Below are 16672 nucleotides of genomic sequence, written 5' to 3'. Positions count from 1 at the left end.
TAATAATAATAAAGTAATATTTAGCCTAAACCCTAGCCTTTTTATAAAGTACTTTAATAGTAAATATATAAAATAAGAAGCTTATAAATATAATTAAAACTAAATCTATTACGTTAAAAAAGCTAAAGTATAGAGGGAATACTAAGAGAAATATAAATAAAAGAACTATTTAAAAAAATAAATAATAAAAAACTAAAAAAGCTAATTATAAAAGAATAATAAAAAGTAAAAATAAAAAAAAAGTTCTTATATATAACTAAATAACGTAACGACGTATACTTACGAATTAACCTCGATATTTATAAACGAGGACTAAACGCTATTATTAATAATAGTATATAAAAGATTTATATTTTATTAAAAATAATAAATAAACTTAACTCATTATAAATATAAAAGGATAACCTATATTAATTATAAATAGTAAAAAGAGAACGAGTTAACTATAATTATAAATATATTAATTAAAAGACTATATACTTCTCGATTTATATTAATAATTAGTTAGAATAATTATAATACGATATTATAGAGATTAAAAATATTAACGTTATTTTAGGAATCTCGTAGTTATATAGTGGTTTTTTTTCCGGCTTTATAAATATAAAAGATCGACCTTAACAAGATTACGTTTTAAAAAGAAATTATATAATATAATATATTTTTTAATTATATAATACGCACAATATATTCTAAGTACGCGCTTAATATAATATAGTAATTTTAATACGAAAATTACTATTTAATTTAAAATAGGTAAGTTATTATAGCGGTGCTAGTTAAAAAAGTTAATAATAAAAATTAGCTATAATAATTAGTTATAATAATCGGTTATAATAGTTAGCTATAATAGTTAAAAGCGGCCCTTAATTATAGATATTTAAATTTTAATAATAATATAGAGGTTTTTTAAAAAAAAAGACTAAATAAGCTAATATTTATTACTTAGAGCTCGTAAAGATTCTTTTTATCTTTATTGCTTTTAATATTACTTAAAGCTACTCTCTATTTAAACTAAATAAATTTACTAAATAAATTTACTAAATAAACTTATTAATATATAAACTATTACTTTATTCTTAGTATATAGTTAATAATTAATAAGCTAAAACTCTCTAGAAATACTTATTAATAAGTTTATTCCTCTTAGGCTAAGTACTCTTAGTTAATTTAATATTATAACTATTATAATTAATATAAATACGCTTAAAAAATAATAAAGTACTTTTTAATAATATAGAATTTAGCTAGGTAATATTATAAATATTATAAATAGCCGGGCTAATATAAATATTAAAATTTAATATATTAATACTAGCCTAGTTATAATAGCTATAATAAACGGGCTAGAGGTATATAAGGTTAAAATAATAAGCTAGCGCTTTAAATAGTTCTTATAAAACCCCCTAGGTAGTAATAAAAAATAAATTATATTAGACCTAGTTATTTATATAGGTTAGTATTAAGAGGTTATATATATATTAAAATAAGTAAAGCTCGCTTTATAAGCGGGTAATAAAAAGTTAAAAACTATTTTAATTAGTAATTAAGTATAGAACGTATTATACCTAGTTTTTTTTAATACGTAATATATAGTACGGCCCCGGCAGATTGCTCTATCAAGGGGCTCGTAATTATAAAAATATAATTTATAAATAAATTAAACTACTAGCTAGGTTTTTTTAAAAAAGTCTAGTTACTAAATAACCTTAAAAAAAAAAAGGTTTAAATAGATTTTTAATAACTCTTAAAGAACGAGAATAAATATAATATATAACTTTTATTAAGATAATAAAAAGCTTTAGAAAGTTCGTAACTAGTATTAACGATTAAAGATCGTAATAGTTTTAAACTATATTTAAAAAATACTAAATATATATAAAATTATTTCCCCCTAACGAAGTAATCCGCTAGGGCCGTACTATATATTACGTATTAAGGAAAACTAAGTATATTACGCTCTATACTTAATTACTAATTAAAATAGCTCCTAACTTTTTTTTATAATCCTTTAAGTTCTAGCTATTTAAAAAGTAAACTATACTTATTTTAATATATATAAAACTTCTTAATATTAACTTACGTAAGTAGCTAGATCTTATATTATATACTCTTTTTTATTAAGGGTTAGGGGGCCCCTTATATATTCCCTTATATTTATAATATAACCTATATTAAAGGGATTTTTAGTTTTATAAAATATAATTTTTAAACTAATATTAATATACTAAATTTTAACGTCCGTATTAGCCCGGCTATTTATAATATTCGTACTATTACTTAGCTAAATTCTATATTATTAAAAAGTACTTTATTAATTTTTAAATATACTTATGTTAGTTATAATAGCTATAGCGTTAAGCTAGCTAAGGGTACTTAGCTTAAAAAGAGTAGACTTATTAATAAGTATTTTTAGAGAGTTCTAACTTATTAATTACTAACTATATACTAAGAGAGTAGGTTCTTATTAAAATAGTATTTTAATTAACTAACTTTTTAACTAATTATTTAACTAGCTATTTAAATAGTAGTTTATATATTAATAAGTTTATTTAGTAAATTTATTTAATAAATTTATTTAATTTAAATAAAGAGTAGCTTTAAGTAATATTAAAAACGATAAGAATAAAAAGAATTTTTATAAACTTTAATATATAAATATTAGCCTATTTAGCCCTTTTTTTTAAAAACCTCTACGTTATTATTAAAGTTTAAAACCTCTATAGTTAAGGGCTACCTCTAACTATTATAGCTAACTATTATAGCTAATTATTATAACTAACTTTTATTATTAACTTTTTTAACTAGCGCCGCTACGTAATAAAGAGGGTAACTTACTTATTTTAAATTATATAGCAGTTTTTATATTAAAATTACTATATTACGTTAAGTATATACTTAGGGTATATTGTATATATTATATAATTAAAAAGTATACCGTATTATATAATTTCCTTTAAAAACGTAATCCCGTTAAGGTCGATCCTTTGCGCTTATAAAGTTAGAAAAAAACTACTATATATTTAATTAATTAGATCCGATAAGATAAAATTATAATAACTTATAAATATAAATAGTATTAATAGAAATATTATATAAAATACTTAAATAATAATATATTCCGTAAATATTAAAGTTAGAAAGAACTAAAAAATAAATACCTTGCGAACGATAATTTAAATAAAATATTATTTTAATACCTTCGTTAGAGAAATAAATAATACACAATAACTTATAACGAGACGTAGCTATTTAAGACTTCGATTTTTTAATTCGACTTAATATTATATTAATATATTTTAAAAAGATATTTAACAATTCCCTAACTTAAGAATAGACGACTTACTTATAAGCCTAAAGGACTAGATTTTTAAAAAAAAAAAACTAATATTACGATTTAATATATATAATAAGGCTAAGGCCTTATTTTATAAAACTTATAATAATTATTATATTATATATATAAAAATACAAACTTAAAATAACTCTTTTTAAGATAGAAGAACTATAAATAAGTTACGTAATTACGATTATATAATAAAATAAAAAACGGATATTTATAAATAAATAAAATAGATAATTATAAATATATAAGACGGACGACCGTTTAATAAATAGTTAAATAATAATAAATAGGAATATTATAAAAGATATATTTAAAAATAAGACTTATATATAATATAGACTTAAGCCGGGCTTAAGGATAGACTTTTATAGCTTTTTTAGTAATAAACCTAGTATTAAAGTTTATAATCGCTTTTAATTATTTTTATTAAATTTCTTTTTAATAAGATTACCATTAATTATTAAAGCCTTATTTACTTTATAACTTATAAATATAGCTTTAAAAAAGCTATTTATAATTATAATACTCTTAACTTAGTATTCGTAGCCTTAACTTTTATTAATATACTTATTATAACTAGCTAGCCGTAATAGCTTAATATAATATAATAATTTCGATACGAAAACTACTATTTAATTTAAAATAAATAAGCTACCCTTTTTAGTAGTAGTACTAATTAAAAAGGTTAATAATAGAGGTCGGCCGTAATAGTTAACTATAATAGTTAGCTATAATAGTTAGCTATAATAGTTAGAAATAGCCTTTTTTAACTATAGAGGTTTTAAACTTTAATAATAACGTAGAGGTTTCTAAAAAAAGGGCTAAATAGGCTAATATTTATTACTCTTTAGAGCTTATAAAAATTCTTTTTATTCTTATTATTTTTAAGATTACTTAATACTACTCTCTATTTAAACTAAATAAATTTATTAAATAAACTTATTAATATATAAACTACTACTTAGATAGCTAGTTAAATAACTAATTAAAAAGTTAGCTAGTTAAAATACTATTTTAATAAGAACCTATTCTATTTTTAGTATATAGTGAGTAATTAATAAGCTAAAACTCTTTAAAAATACTTATTAATAAGTCTACCCCTTTTAAACTAAGCGCCCTCTTTAACTAACTCGACGCTATAATTATTATAATTAATATAAATATATTTAAAAAGTAATAAAATACTTTTTAATAATATAGAATTTAGCTAAGTAATATTATAATTATTATAAATAGCTAAATTAATACGAATATTAAGATTTAGTATATTAATACTAACTAAGTTATAATAATTATAATAAATAGGTTAAAAGTATATAAAGTTAGGATAATAAACTAGTATTTTAAATAGCTCTTATAAGACCCCCTAAGTAATAATAATACTTATATAAAAAAAGAGATTATATTAGACCTAGCTATTTATATAAATTAGTACTAAGAGATTTTATATATATTAAAATAAGTAAAGCTTATTTTATAAATAAATAATAAAAAGTTAAGAGCTATTTTAGTTAGTAATTAAATATAGAGCGTATTATACTTAGTTTTCCTTAATACGTAATATATAGTACGGCCCCGGTAGATTATTTTATTAAGGGGTTATAAAAGCTTATATTATTATAATTTAACTTATATAAATCTTAAATAAATAATATAATAGTTCCGAACGAATATATAAATTATAATAATATTTTTATTTTTAAAAATTATAAATTAGAGCTTAGGTTAGAAAAAATAATAAGAATAGTTATATTAATATAGTTACCCTTACTGCCTTTATAGGGAGGTATTATTTTTTTAAACTAATTAGAAGTAGGGTATATTATACATCCCTAAGAGCTATACGTCTATATTAATTCGTTATACGTCCTTATTAATTACTCTTATATAATACTTACTTATTTAATTAACTTTTTATAAATAAGAGCTCGATACTTATAAAAATAAGGATATAAAATAAATACGCTATTATAATTTAAATTCTTTTAAATATTTTATTATAAATTTAATTTACTTTACTAAAATAAAAGTATTAAAATAATAATATTATTATATATAATTAATAAGTATTATAAGAATAATTTTATAAAGTTAGTTATAATAAGCGAATTTTAATATAATTAAGAGGAAATATAATTAAAAAACATTTTTAAAATAATTTAGTAAAGCGTAAAGTAATATATTCTCTTATTATATAAAACTTGTAATATTTAAACTAGTAGTAAAGCGATTATATAATAAAATATTTCTAATCCTTAATTAGTTAAAAATTTGCCTAGGGATCTATTAATAACTAAGTACTTATTACTATATACGGGACTCCCACCTTAACTAGGGGGGGTCATTATTAGTTTATCGAATTACTCTTATGCACCCGCTGTTCATAATTAACCCATATTATTATAGAGAATGGCTGTAGTATGTCAGACTTTTCCTCACTTTAAGAGTAGTTCGCTTTAATGTCGCCTTGCTATCTACTAAAAAAGCTCACTGATAATACAGCTGGCTCGCCATTTAGGCTTGAGCGTCTAAGGTGGACGGACATTTGTTTGATCATTTACTTACATTCTGTGGAAGCCTGCTGTCGTCTCTGGGCTCGAGGGATCAGCATCCCTCCAGCCCCCTGCGCCGCTGCCCGGGGTTTCCTTTCAGGCACGGCCCAACACCAACTAGAATCCAATCAAGCGCCCAAAGTCCCTTGCAAACCTTCCAGGTCCGGTAAGTGGAGAAAGACTTCTGCGAACCCCGAAATTCGGAATGGAGTTGTACAAGACTCCGGCGGGCGTCAATCCTTGGGAGACAGCAATTGACTAGAAGTCAGGGCATACTGAGGTAGTAGTGGTTGTCCTGGTCATATGGTAGGCTTTTAATGACAGCTCCGCACAAGTCACTATCTGGATCCTGCCGGGCCGACCTGTCAGGCGAAGAAAACCGCCAGATATCTTCGTCATCGGCAGTTGGTGGAAATTTCGCTTCCCATGCAAACGTCAACTATCATCGTACTTGACCAACGGGTAGCGGGCACCATCGAGATGGAAGCTGCAAAGGTCTTGATTGTATAAGAGTCTGACGGAAAGTTCGTGGCTGAAAGTCTACCCCGGAAATGTGAACAAATATTGACAACCCGGATCGCCGGGAAGTCCTTAAGACCCCCTCGACCTCCTTCCCACCTCATCATCAAACGTGTAATCGCAAAACTGCAACATACGCCACTCATTTGAACATATTATAACAATGCGTCTACCTAATATTCTCGTTGTCGCGATGCTCCTCAGCCTCGGCGCCACCGCCGCCTTGCCTGTCGAAGATGTCACGGACATGACAGACTTCGAAGACGTCGCAAATGACGCAATGGCGAAACCACCTCCGCACAAAGTAGAAAAGCCATGGATGATGTGGGGTGTAAGAAAACCACCAAACACCAGCATGGCCATAGTGAGAACTAACGATGATGTTAGATGTGCGCTATAGCATCGAACCAATGCATCATTCACGGGCCTCACGGTGAACGCAGATACCAATGCAAGAACTTTGTTCGTACCCACCTTTTTGTTCCGACTTCCTCCCCGGGATGTTTGAAATGTAGAGGGAGACAGCTGATGGTTTCCCGCTGTGATAGTGTACAAGGGATGGGGGCACGTGTCGCGGACAATATACGACAACACCACGCATCAAGACTAGGTCCCATTGCAATTAGGCGCTTTTGAGGTCGGGTCTGATGTGGTGTCTTTCTTTGAGGTTGGGCTCGGCCGGTGCTCAGCCACGGAGGTCGTCAACTTGAGCCTAGATGGCGGATACGGAGCAGACGCGATATGTCAACCGAAGATCGTTTAATCAACGAATATTTGCACGTTTGATGATGGGGTGGATGAAGCACATGCCGTCAAGTCTCATAGTTTCAGCATTGGAACATATGTTGAGTCTTCATGTCCCTTGACCTTTTCGAGACGCAAGACCTGAAACTTTCACTTGACTTTGGGAGAATTTAGGTGCTTAAATATGATTTCATTACTTGTTGTCAACCTTGAAAGGACTCTGCTTCCGTGTATCCTAGGAGAATAACATCGCGAAATTAACCTCCGAACCCAATCACAATTTGACGTTGGGAATCTCAAACGTCTGCACCATCTTGGTCTCAAAGTAACTCCAGAACTTGGTCCCGCTAATCGTAGTATCAGTCGCCTGCACATAGCGATCACCGCTTCCAATCTGCGTTCTCCACCGCGTGACAGTAGCACCGTTCGTCGACGCTTGCGAGAATCCGCTCAGGTCAAAGTTGAGGTACTGCGCCGCGCCCCAGTTGACAGCAACGATGATAAGCTTCGAGTTGGCCGCATCGTACGCCGCGACGACATTATCCGAACCGCCATCCAGAATACGCATGCCCTCGCGGATATGGCGCGCAAATTGCGCAAAGACAAAGTACTTCTGGTTCGCCGAGCCAAGCGTACCAGCCTCATTGTCCGCATCAATAACACCCCAGCCGCCGCCGTCAAGAACCTGCCAGTACACCCAACCCGTGGGCCGCAGCCACCGAAAGTCGAGAATCATGTTGCTCACGAGCCTCTCGCCCGTCGCGTCGCTCTCGCCGTACTCGCTGTTCCAGAGACGGAGGCCGCGCGCCGAGGCGAGGGAGTAGACCTTGTCGCGGGCGCCGCTGGCGTACTGGTACCCGTGGACGTTGATCCGCGCGACGTTCTTGAGGGCGGCGTCTCCGAGGTTCTGAAGCGTGGTGACGGCCTGGTCGTAGTAAGACTCGTCCGAGGCGGCGATGGACATGCTGGTGAGGCCGCGGTTGTTGAGCTCGGTGCGGAGGTAGTTGATGATTGTCGCCTGCGTGGCGACGTCAATGTGGCAGCCTTCCTGTGTGCCGTCGGCCTTCCACCAGTTCGCGGTGGGCTCGTTAAAGGGCTCGACGGTCTCGAAGGTGATGCCCCAGTTGTCCTTTGCGTACTTGGCAATGTTGGCCATGTAGACAGCGTGCTGCTGGAGGTTCCACGACTGGATGTTCTCGCTGCCGTCGGCGGAACCGGACGGGTTATGGTTCTTGGTTGCCCACCACATGGGTGAGTTCGAGAAGAGCTCGAAGCGGTTTGCGCCGCGGCTCTTGGCCTTTTGCATCATGGTGCGCTGGTTCACGTCGACGTCCCACTTCCAGGCAGACGAGGCCGGGTCGGTGTTGGTGTAGTCGACCCAGTGTCCGTCAATCTGCCGGGACGCCATCATCTTGGTCGAGACCACCATGCTCTCGCCGTTGATGCTGTTCGTGCTGCAAGCACCGGCGTTGTGACGAACGATATTGAAGCCCAGACCGGGCAGGCTTGCGCCGCCGAAGGTGGTGGTCTTGGTGGTGAAGAAGATGTCGGCGAGGTCATCGCGGGTGCCGAAGCGCTTTGCCCACCAGGCGAGAGAGGTTCCCCATCCCTCCCAGGTGCCACGGTTCGACTTGGCGTCGATGGTGGTCGCTGTGTCTGCAGCAGCGGGGGAGACGGAGGCCAGGCTCACGGCCAAGGCGGCGAGAGTCTTGAAGTGCATGGCTGAGAGATCGAGAAGCCGGGGCCTGCTGGGACAAGGACTTCAGATACAACCCAGGATAGAGGTTCGTCTGCTTCTTATGCATCACGATCCTACGCAGCCAAGTTGACCTCCTTCCCTCGAGTGAGATGACGGGAGCAGGGGAGCTGACTCGAATGGTGGACCTCGTATGTTAGAGTGCCATCGTAAACGGGGATACGCGGGCCGTGTGATAGCTTGAGTCTCTTGGAAAGGGAAGCTAGAATGACCCGACCTAACGGTTTTATTCAGTGGTAACTTAGCCGGACCATTGGTCGTTCGTCGAAACGGCGGTTGAGTCGCTTCTGGGAAACGGAGCTCGGTCGGTTGGGTCCGGCACGGATGTGGCGTTGATGGTGGTTCAGGATCACGTAGAGTCTCGAGCTCAAGGTGTGCCCCGCAGTCTGAGCGAGGGTGCGAGGGGTTAATTCCATGTTTAGAGTTAGATTATCAACGACAACGTGGTGCCGGGATCCGATGGACAGTAGTGACAAATTGTCCGTGAATAGAAGGCCGATACGAGCTCGATTATGATCGCCAAGCTGTATTCTACTACGGGATCGTTAGTCAAGAGTAAGATAGAACGGCTAAGGGGCAGACGGAAAACGGATCTGATTCATGGCGGGCGTGCCTGAAGATACTGTACAAGAATGCGCAAAGCGATAACAGGTATGGATACGATACCAAACGTGTCCCCTGGATATCCTGAGTCACGACATCAGTCTAAGCCAAATGCGTGGCCCGCCATATCCCGTTTGCCAATTCATATTCCAACACATCATCATCATCCCTCAAAAGCCGCCAATGCCTAGCTCCAATCCTCCCCGCATATGCGACCCAATGTGCGTGCCTGGGAACCCCCCAATCTCGGTAGAATGGTATGCTGCGCGGCTAGTCTAGACTGTCTAGTCTGGAGAACGCGGGGAAAAGTGCCATGCTTTGATGGTAACATGCATCGAGAGGTGTCAGCGGCGCAACCCGCTGCCGCGTCTGCATTGGCGGAAGATCATGCAAGCGGCATTTGGTACCTGGTCCATCCGGCTCCGCGATCCGCGGACATGTCATGAGACTTCTGCCAAATTTAGTCGCAATTTGGGGTACATTTGGCCATGGATTAGCTCTCGGGGCTAAAGCGGGACAACCTGCATGTGAAATACAAGTTAGCTGGTTTTTGAGCAAATGTTTGAACGGAGTATTGACATACAGCCCGACGGCAAGTTTGGTAGGAAAACAGATCACGGAGTCGCAAGTATGCTTGATCGCAAGCAATTGTGGTTAATGAGCTCATAGCAAGCTTAGTCATGGTCAAGGCGCATCTGCTTTTGCATTAGAAACGGACAAAGCTTATTCGAACAATCAACGCCAACTTACCTTTGCGACTTGGCGACTGTGTAATCATACAATGTCGCGCAGGCAAGTAGGATAAGAAGAGCTCTTGTTCCCAGGCGAGAGATCAGCAATAGCCCAAAACCATCAGTGTCGAGCCTTTCTCTTTCTAGTGGGCGTCTGAGGGTTATTCAAGCTTGATGCCCGCATGCCCGCTCTAGAGTTCCGCGCAGTTGACTTCTGGACGATGGTCTTTGAGCTAGCGGGAGATTTATCCAGACCAGGTGTTTTGTTAGTCAATCCCAACCGTTCAACAGTGGTAGGCGGCGAATCGATTGGGGTTCCGAGAATGACCGGCAGCCCAGATCCAGAAGGCGCAATGGGTTTGTTGCAGGCCACCGAGGGAGTTGACAAGCCCTCTCGTATTCTGGCTTCAAGCTCGGCCTTTCTGGCAACTTTCACCTTGGCCTTCAGGGCGTAGATCTCCTCATTCAACTTGGCCGTTTGTGCGAACAGGCGCTGATTCTCGGCATCGAACGCGTCCCTTTCGGCCTCGGCTTTCTCGACAGCAGCAAGAAGCTCAGGAATTCTATCGGCCTGATAGAGCACCACTCTCGGCGGATGGCCAGCCTCAAGAGCCTCGACATCGTCAATGGCTCGCACAAGTCGAGCACTAGCGACAGCAACGCATTCGTCAAGGATAATCGGCGTCGCATTCTCCTCGCGTATCAAGTCCTTGTACAGCGCCGACGTTTCTTTCATCTCGGCTCCCTTCTCGTTGTGGGCGACGATTAAATCGCGAAGCTGCCTACTCGCCTCTTTGTGAGAGATGAACTTCGGTCCCTTGGGGGTGGCTTTGCGGCGCTCGGAGGCCGGCTTGGTAGGGGTCGAGGGAGCCGAGGAGGCACTCGATGAACCGGTGATGTCCACGTCGGGGGTCTTGGCTCGGCGGGCGCTGGAGAGATCGAGGGGAATCGGGGTGTCGTTGACTGGTGTACCTTCATCGTCCGTCATGATGTCGGTGGTGCCTGTGGTGCTACCCATCGTCGCTTCTGAAGGAGTGGCGGCCGACATGTTCTCGGTAGTTACCAGCGGGCTGAGTTTCTTCGCCCTGGCTCTGAGAGTTGTTTTGAAATCCTCGAACTCTTGAGGTTCTTCAGTCTCGTCTTTGCCGAAAGAAGCTGGACCCGAATCGTCTGCTTCGTAGTTGGAGTTCTGGATGATACGGCCTTCGCGCAAAGTGGATGATAATGATGGAAGAGAAAGTCTGTTGCGACCGGAACGAAGGCTGCCACGAGTGGGAGATGAGGTATTGTATATTTGGGAGCCAAGGTTGAGGGACACGCGAAGTTTTCGGGTGTTCAAAGGTGAATCTGGCTGATGGCTGGTGCTATTATTGCCAGCAGCAGGAGAGGCAGAAACGGCAGGAGCGGCCGGGGACCCACCACCTCCCATACTTCTGGTTCTAGCCATCGTGATGACAACTTTACCCTCGATCTCCTTCCAACAAAACAACGGTCAGCTCGAACACTCGACTCCGAAGAAACAGCTCGAAGAAATTGGGAGGCGCGGTGGAGGAAACCCACGATTAGACTGGTCAATCTTTCGCCTACCCATCAGCAGTGGGCTCGTCCCCGATGGCGGCTGTCGTATATTGCGATTGGTAAGAGACGCGTCTTGAAGAGCAGGGATATGAAGACACTGAATAGAGGTTAGGAGAGCAGAAGTTTTGACAGGTTTTCATTGGAAGCTTGGATATCCTTTAGTGGTACAAATACTCCCCGGCCTAGGCCTTCGAGACGGGGCAGCGCATCGTGAGATCGTTCTCGATCAGCAAGAAGCTAGAGACCAGCGAAAGCAATGAGCAGTGAAAATGACAAAGACTGCCTCATACCCTTGCCCACTAGACATCTCGAAAGGCTCCTGATCGGAGTTCATTCCTCCAACAAGCGCACCATGCTCAAAGAAGCAAAGTACGTCCCCTTTCCCATTATCCTTTCACCAAGGGCGTAACCACTGACATAATCCCAGTGCCATTCTGTATCACACCGACTTTGATACAAAGGATTAAATTACAGGTCAAGAGCATGGCGGCTGCCCCTGGATCTCCCTGGTGGCTGCCAGCGGAGACGAGCTCCGGTCTGATCTGGTTAGTTGGATTGCCAACAGCACGATGGGAAAGACCATTACCTTGTGGAATACTCCTGAGGCGGGCTCATCTTATGCTCCAGAATGTGAAACTATGGCAGAAGTCCAGGTCACAAACAGATTCCTGAACATAGGTAACTTGGGTAAGATGACTCTTTTTCGCGATAATATTACAGGATGATGGATGCTAATTCTTCACTCAGGTCGACACATCGACTCTACAACGCTGAGAAGCATTTTTAGGCTCAATTTCAAGCCGTCATATGAACTACCTCAGCTGAGTGACCGGGCCCGATCAATCCCCGGGCCCGGAAGCCTGCTTGATCTCCCCGCCTCTGAGCGACATCCTCCCTACCATCGGCGGTGGAGGCACGGTCAAGAGGCATGATAAGCCTCGCATCAACCTGGCAGCGATGCGCAATGTGTCGCTGGTTAGTACTGACCTCAGGTTTGCCACGCTGACTGACCCGTCGAGGCGCATGGCGCGCGCAACAATGGATGCTGCCGGAGCGCGCAAGCTCCAGTCCCTTGGAGGCGCGAGCCTCAGTACGCACGCCAAGCATTAGAAGGCGGCCGACGAGGCGAGAGAGAAGTCGCAGCGCAGAGAGGACGAGGATAACGGCATGGTTGAGGGCCCCAGCAACGACGGCCCCGGTACCGAGAATACAAGGACAGTTCAAAGTCTCGTCTGCCAACTTTTGGTGGGCCTTGATGACACTTTGAGGTCCACGCTTCACCCAAGCATTCAGCAAGCGGCCGTCTTCTATAGGCCTAACCACGGGCATCGGCAGCCAATCTCGTTAACGATGGAGACTCAAAGAACTCGCTCCCGAGATCATCTACAAGCTGTTCCCCTCGTCTTCACTGGGGGAGCAGTTCACTCCAACCAGGTCGGATGCCGAGCTTGCGAAAGTGATACAAGCAGGCCAGCCTTCCTTGATTTTATCAATATCCATCCCCGAGCTCTTGTATCGATGCTGAGACCATTATCCTCGCTTATTTGTTCATCGAGGGATTGCCCTGACGTAGAGGTGATACCTAATGAAAGAAAGCGGGATTGTCTTGCAGTATAAAAGTCTGTCATACCCGACGGCATGCTCGCTCTACTCAATCTTTACCCTGAGTCCAGAGTCTGACGTAACTTCAGTATTTTTTCTCAGTCATCATCAAACCCTCGGCTCTTACTTCATACCATTTCTCTGATCTAGCACAACTGCAGGTTGTCGACCTGAAGCAAGACTGGGTTCCCTCTATTTTTGTCGACACCAAACGCTAGTCAAAAAGCGTCTTTCATCATGGCTCGCCGATCGTAACTCATTTGTTAAAGCTAAAGGGTTTGCACATTCCACCGACCCTGCCAGCCCCATCCAACTTGGCTTCATTCGGAGGAGCAAACACCAACGTCATCCATCAAAACTGTCGTCAACTGCAGATCTCTTCCTCTGGTGTTCTTCTTTTGGCCCGATAGTCCGATCCCGAGCCAATGTATGGTTTGTTCCTAGATATCATACTACTCCCTTTGGTTATAGGAACACGGAATACCTCTCCGTTAAAGTAGTTGGTCGCAACCGGGGAGATCTTATAGCGACAAGTACCCAGACCGAAGAGATGGAGATGTCTGCACGGGAACTGGATCTTCTGATTTATTTTCACCGCGTTTGGCAAGGGCTTTGTGTCCACCGTCTGAGGTATACTGCGGCCGATGATTTCAATATTCAGGGCACCTTGATGGTGATTACCCAGTACGCGGCGCTGTTGGCCAAGCTGCAGGACATGTGGAGAGCGTAAGCAAAGCTGATTCCAACGGCTAATACCTCGTTGTTATTAATGTTTAGAAGCTTCTAATCGTTAACGAAAAATGATATCGGCTGGCCACAACTCCAAGACCAACGCATACGTGCGTGTGAGGAGAAGGCAGAGAAGGACTCTCGGCAGAGGGCAAAGATATCGACGAAAATTAAGGATTCTCTGCTGAGCCTTGCACCCATGTCAGATAATTACAGCTGGTAGTAATCTAGATTTATCTTGCTCAATATCCTCAGCCAGATCAATCGAGCTTAGTACCAGCAGGGAGACAGACGGATGACATCAAGGACGATTTCCCAGATTTGGAGCCAGAAATTAAAGACATGTCTACAACTACGCGAAGAATCGCTGGAGGCATCATGGCTTATCCAGCATGTCCCCGATGCAGAATCCCTCACGGGATCAACGTAACGATGAAGCCAAAGGATCATTCAAATTCGGAGGACATAGTTTTAAGACAAAATAGTCATCATATTCACTCAAACGGCAGAAAGACGGCTAGGTGGAGTATTCCTGGTCCACGCATCGCCGTCATAGAATACTTGAAGAGAATCGGAAGAAGGAGTTCAATGGCAACTAGATCGCTCCTTCCCATTTATCTCACTTTCCGCGGAATAGGTTCTGCTTGTCCAGCTTCAACTTTTCCTGCCGACCAATTATTCAATTTTTCTTTCCACCACCATATCTGTCCGCAGATTCCTCAATCCAAACTTTTCCTCTCTCACAAGCAATCAGATTTTCTATCGAGGTAGATAAGCTCAATAATACGAGTAAGTCGGTACTTTCAAATTTTCTCTCTCCCTTGGCTAACAAAAGGCTCAGAATGGCACCTTCTCTCGAACAAAGAGTCATCGAGGCACTCGAAAAGTGCTCCACCGACACAGACACTCCCTTCGACGATGTCTTGCGCGTCGCACTGAAGGTCACGCAGAAGATGCTTGAGCAGGCCGATCCACCCGACACCGCCGCACCAGTTGTCCCAGCTGTGGCATCTGTCCCTCTCGTCGCTCAGATCCCTCCTCCAGCTTCTGCTCTAGCTCCTAAGCCTACTGCTACTCGAGTTATTGCTTCTATTGTCGCACCTGCCAATCCTGGTACACCTGGCACTCGTCGAGTTCTGCGTACCGCGCTTCCATTGGCGATGGCTTCTGCTCGCAAACAAGCCGCCCGCGAAAGTGTCTCGCCGACCCCGACTGTCGGTGACGAAAACGACGACAGAGACGAGTTCGTCTGCGAGTTCGCTGGCTGTGGACGCTCTTATGAGCACAAGAGCTCTCGCAACCGGGTACGTTTCTTGTCTTCCTAAACCGACGGGACCTTTGCTGACTTCATTTGCTACAGCACTACAAGGTCAACCATGGCGGTCAGCGTCACAGATCGAAGTAAGGGGTATTCTGCAATTTTGCGGTTCCAGCGTTCGTTTCCGGACAGAATTCTTCGCATAGAGGCCTCGAGTGGTAGGACGCTTGGGACGTCATTCAAGTGCGAGAACTGACTCCAACTGCGCAGACATGCGTCAAGTTTCTCCTTATATCCGTCAGTCATAGGCCACACGTTACCTAATACATCTTGGTTTTGATACATGATCTCCTTTAACATGCTCCCCTCATTTTCCATTAACTATAGTATTTGTTCCTAATGGAGCAACAAAAACTCGCCACTCCGGGCCCTATATCTCAAGCAGAACCTGGTGTCAGCCGGTGTCATTATATTGGGAAGGATCATTTGTCCTTCGTTTCCTCTGACAGATCAATTGGTCTGTGTCCTGGAGAAGGTATTGCAAGTTGCGACGCTTTTCAGCTGGGTAGACTTCGCCCGACACTATATAGACGCGTGCACCCTTAAGAACAAGAGTCCCGAAACCTTGAGCGACAAGGCGGCGACGCACATAAGGAAACTCTCGCCAGGCTCTCGCCATCTTCAAAGGCCTCTGTAGAATAAGCAGTACCTCGCGAGAGGTAAAATGAAATAATCTTGCCTACGGACTGTGCTGGCAAGACCTGCTTCAAAGGGTAGCTTACGGGCCTCCTCACAACACCGTTTCACCCAGAGTGCGGATTGGGGAAGAATTCACCGCTCCCTTTGCATTCTCGAAGGGCATCGCAAACCGGAAAAATATCAACAACGACGATACTACCGCAAGTTATCACCCATCGGCGATTGTGGTGTTGGCTTCGATGCTTGATCAGACGTATGCCGTGTCCGCGGACATATTCGACAGCCAGAAGCTGATGGCAAGAGTGAAAGGAGAAGAGTCGTAACCAGACACAACGTCATCTTAAGATTGCCATTGATCAACAGCACATAATTAGAAAGTCACTCACAGCGAAGATAGAGAAGAGCCCGAGTACGAGGACAGGAGGCTGAGTCAATGAACGACTGCGAAGACTTCTACGACCCTAGAGACGACCATAAGGCAACGACAAGTTAGAAGAGTCAGACGACCAGGAAGACATACTTCGACTTTCCCTACAAGGAAGACTCCTTCGACTT

General features: G+C 40.9%; 5 protein-coding genes across 5 annotated transcripts; 3 read left to right on the top strand and 2 right to left on the bottom strand.

Moving 5' to 3' along the window:
* Positions 1–6580: 6580 nt before the first annotated feature.
* Positions 6581–7043, top strand: CCOS01_09601 (uncharacterized protein; the record flags this gene model as incomplete). The annotated part of the gene is made up of 2 exons (XM_060457759.1): positions 6581–6781; positions 6966–7043. The coding sequence occupies 2 exons, from the start codon at positions 6581–6583 to the stop codon at positions 7041–7043; spliced, it is 279 nt and encodes a 92-aa protein (XP_060312459.1).
* A 392-nt stretch (positions 7044–7435) lies between these two features.
* On the bottom strand, positions 7436–8881 carry CCOS01_09600 (endo-beta-1,6-galactanase; the record flags this gene model as incomplete). Its single annotated transcript, XM_060457758.1, has 1 exon — positions 7436–8881. The coding sequence occupies one exon, from the start codon at positions 8879–8881 to the stop codon at positions 7436–7438; it is 1446 nt and encodes a 481-aa protein (XP_060312458.1).
* Positions 8882–10372: 1491 nt separating this feature from the next.
* CCOS01_09599 (uncharacterized protein) lies at positions 10373–11698 on the bottom strand (the record flags this gene model as incomplete). The annotated part of the gene is made up of 1 exon (XM_060457757.1): positions 10373–11698. The coding sequence occupies one exon, from the start codon at positions 11696–11698 to the stop codon at positions 10373–10375; it is 1326 nt and encodes a 441-aa protein (XP_060312457.1).
* Positions 11699–12085: 387 nt separating this feature from the next.
* Positions 12086–12939, top strand: CCOS01_09598 (uncharacterized protein; the record flags this gene model as incomplete). Its single annotated transcript, XM_060457756.1, has 3 exons — positions 12086–12198; positions 12291–12374; positions 12714–12939. 3 exons carry the CDS (start codon positions 12086–12088, stop codon positions 12937–12939), a joined length of 423 nt encoding a protein of 140 aa, XP_060312456.1.
* A 2063-nt stretch (positions 12940–15002) lies between these two features.
* On the top strand, positions 15003–15565 carry CCOS01_09597 (uncharacterized protein; the record flags this gene model as incomplete). Its single annotated transcript, XM_060457755.1, has 2 exons — positions 15003–15464; positions 15521–15565. 2 exons carry the CDS (start codon positions 15003–15005, stop codon positions 15563–15565), a joined length of 507 nt encoding a protein of 168 aa, XP_060312455.1.
* Between the last annotated feature and the right edge of the window lie 1107 nt (positions 15566–16672).

Source organism: Colletotrichum costaricense, assembly GCF_030867565.1.
Source record: "Colletotrichum costaricense strain IMI 309622 chromosome Unknown Scaffold_9.1, whole genome shotgun sequence".
Classification (NCBI taxonomy): Eukaryota; Fungi; Ascomycota; class Sordariomycetes; order Glomerellales; family Glomerellaceae; genus Colletotrichum; species Colletotrichum costaricense.
Note: the sequence above shows the minus strand (reverse complement) of the source record. Positions and strands in the feature narration are given on the sequence as shown.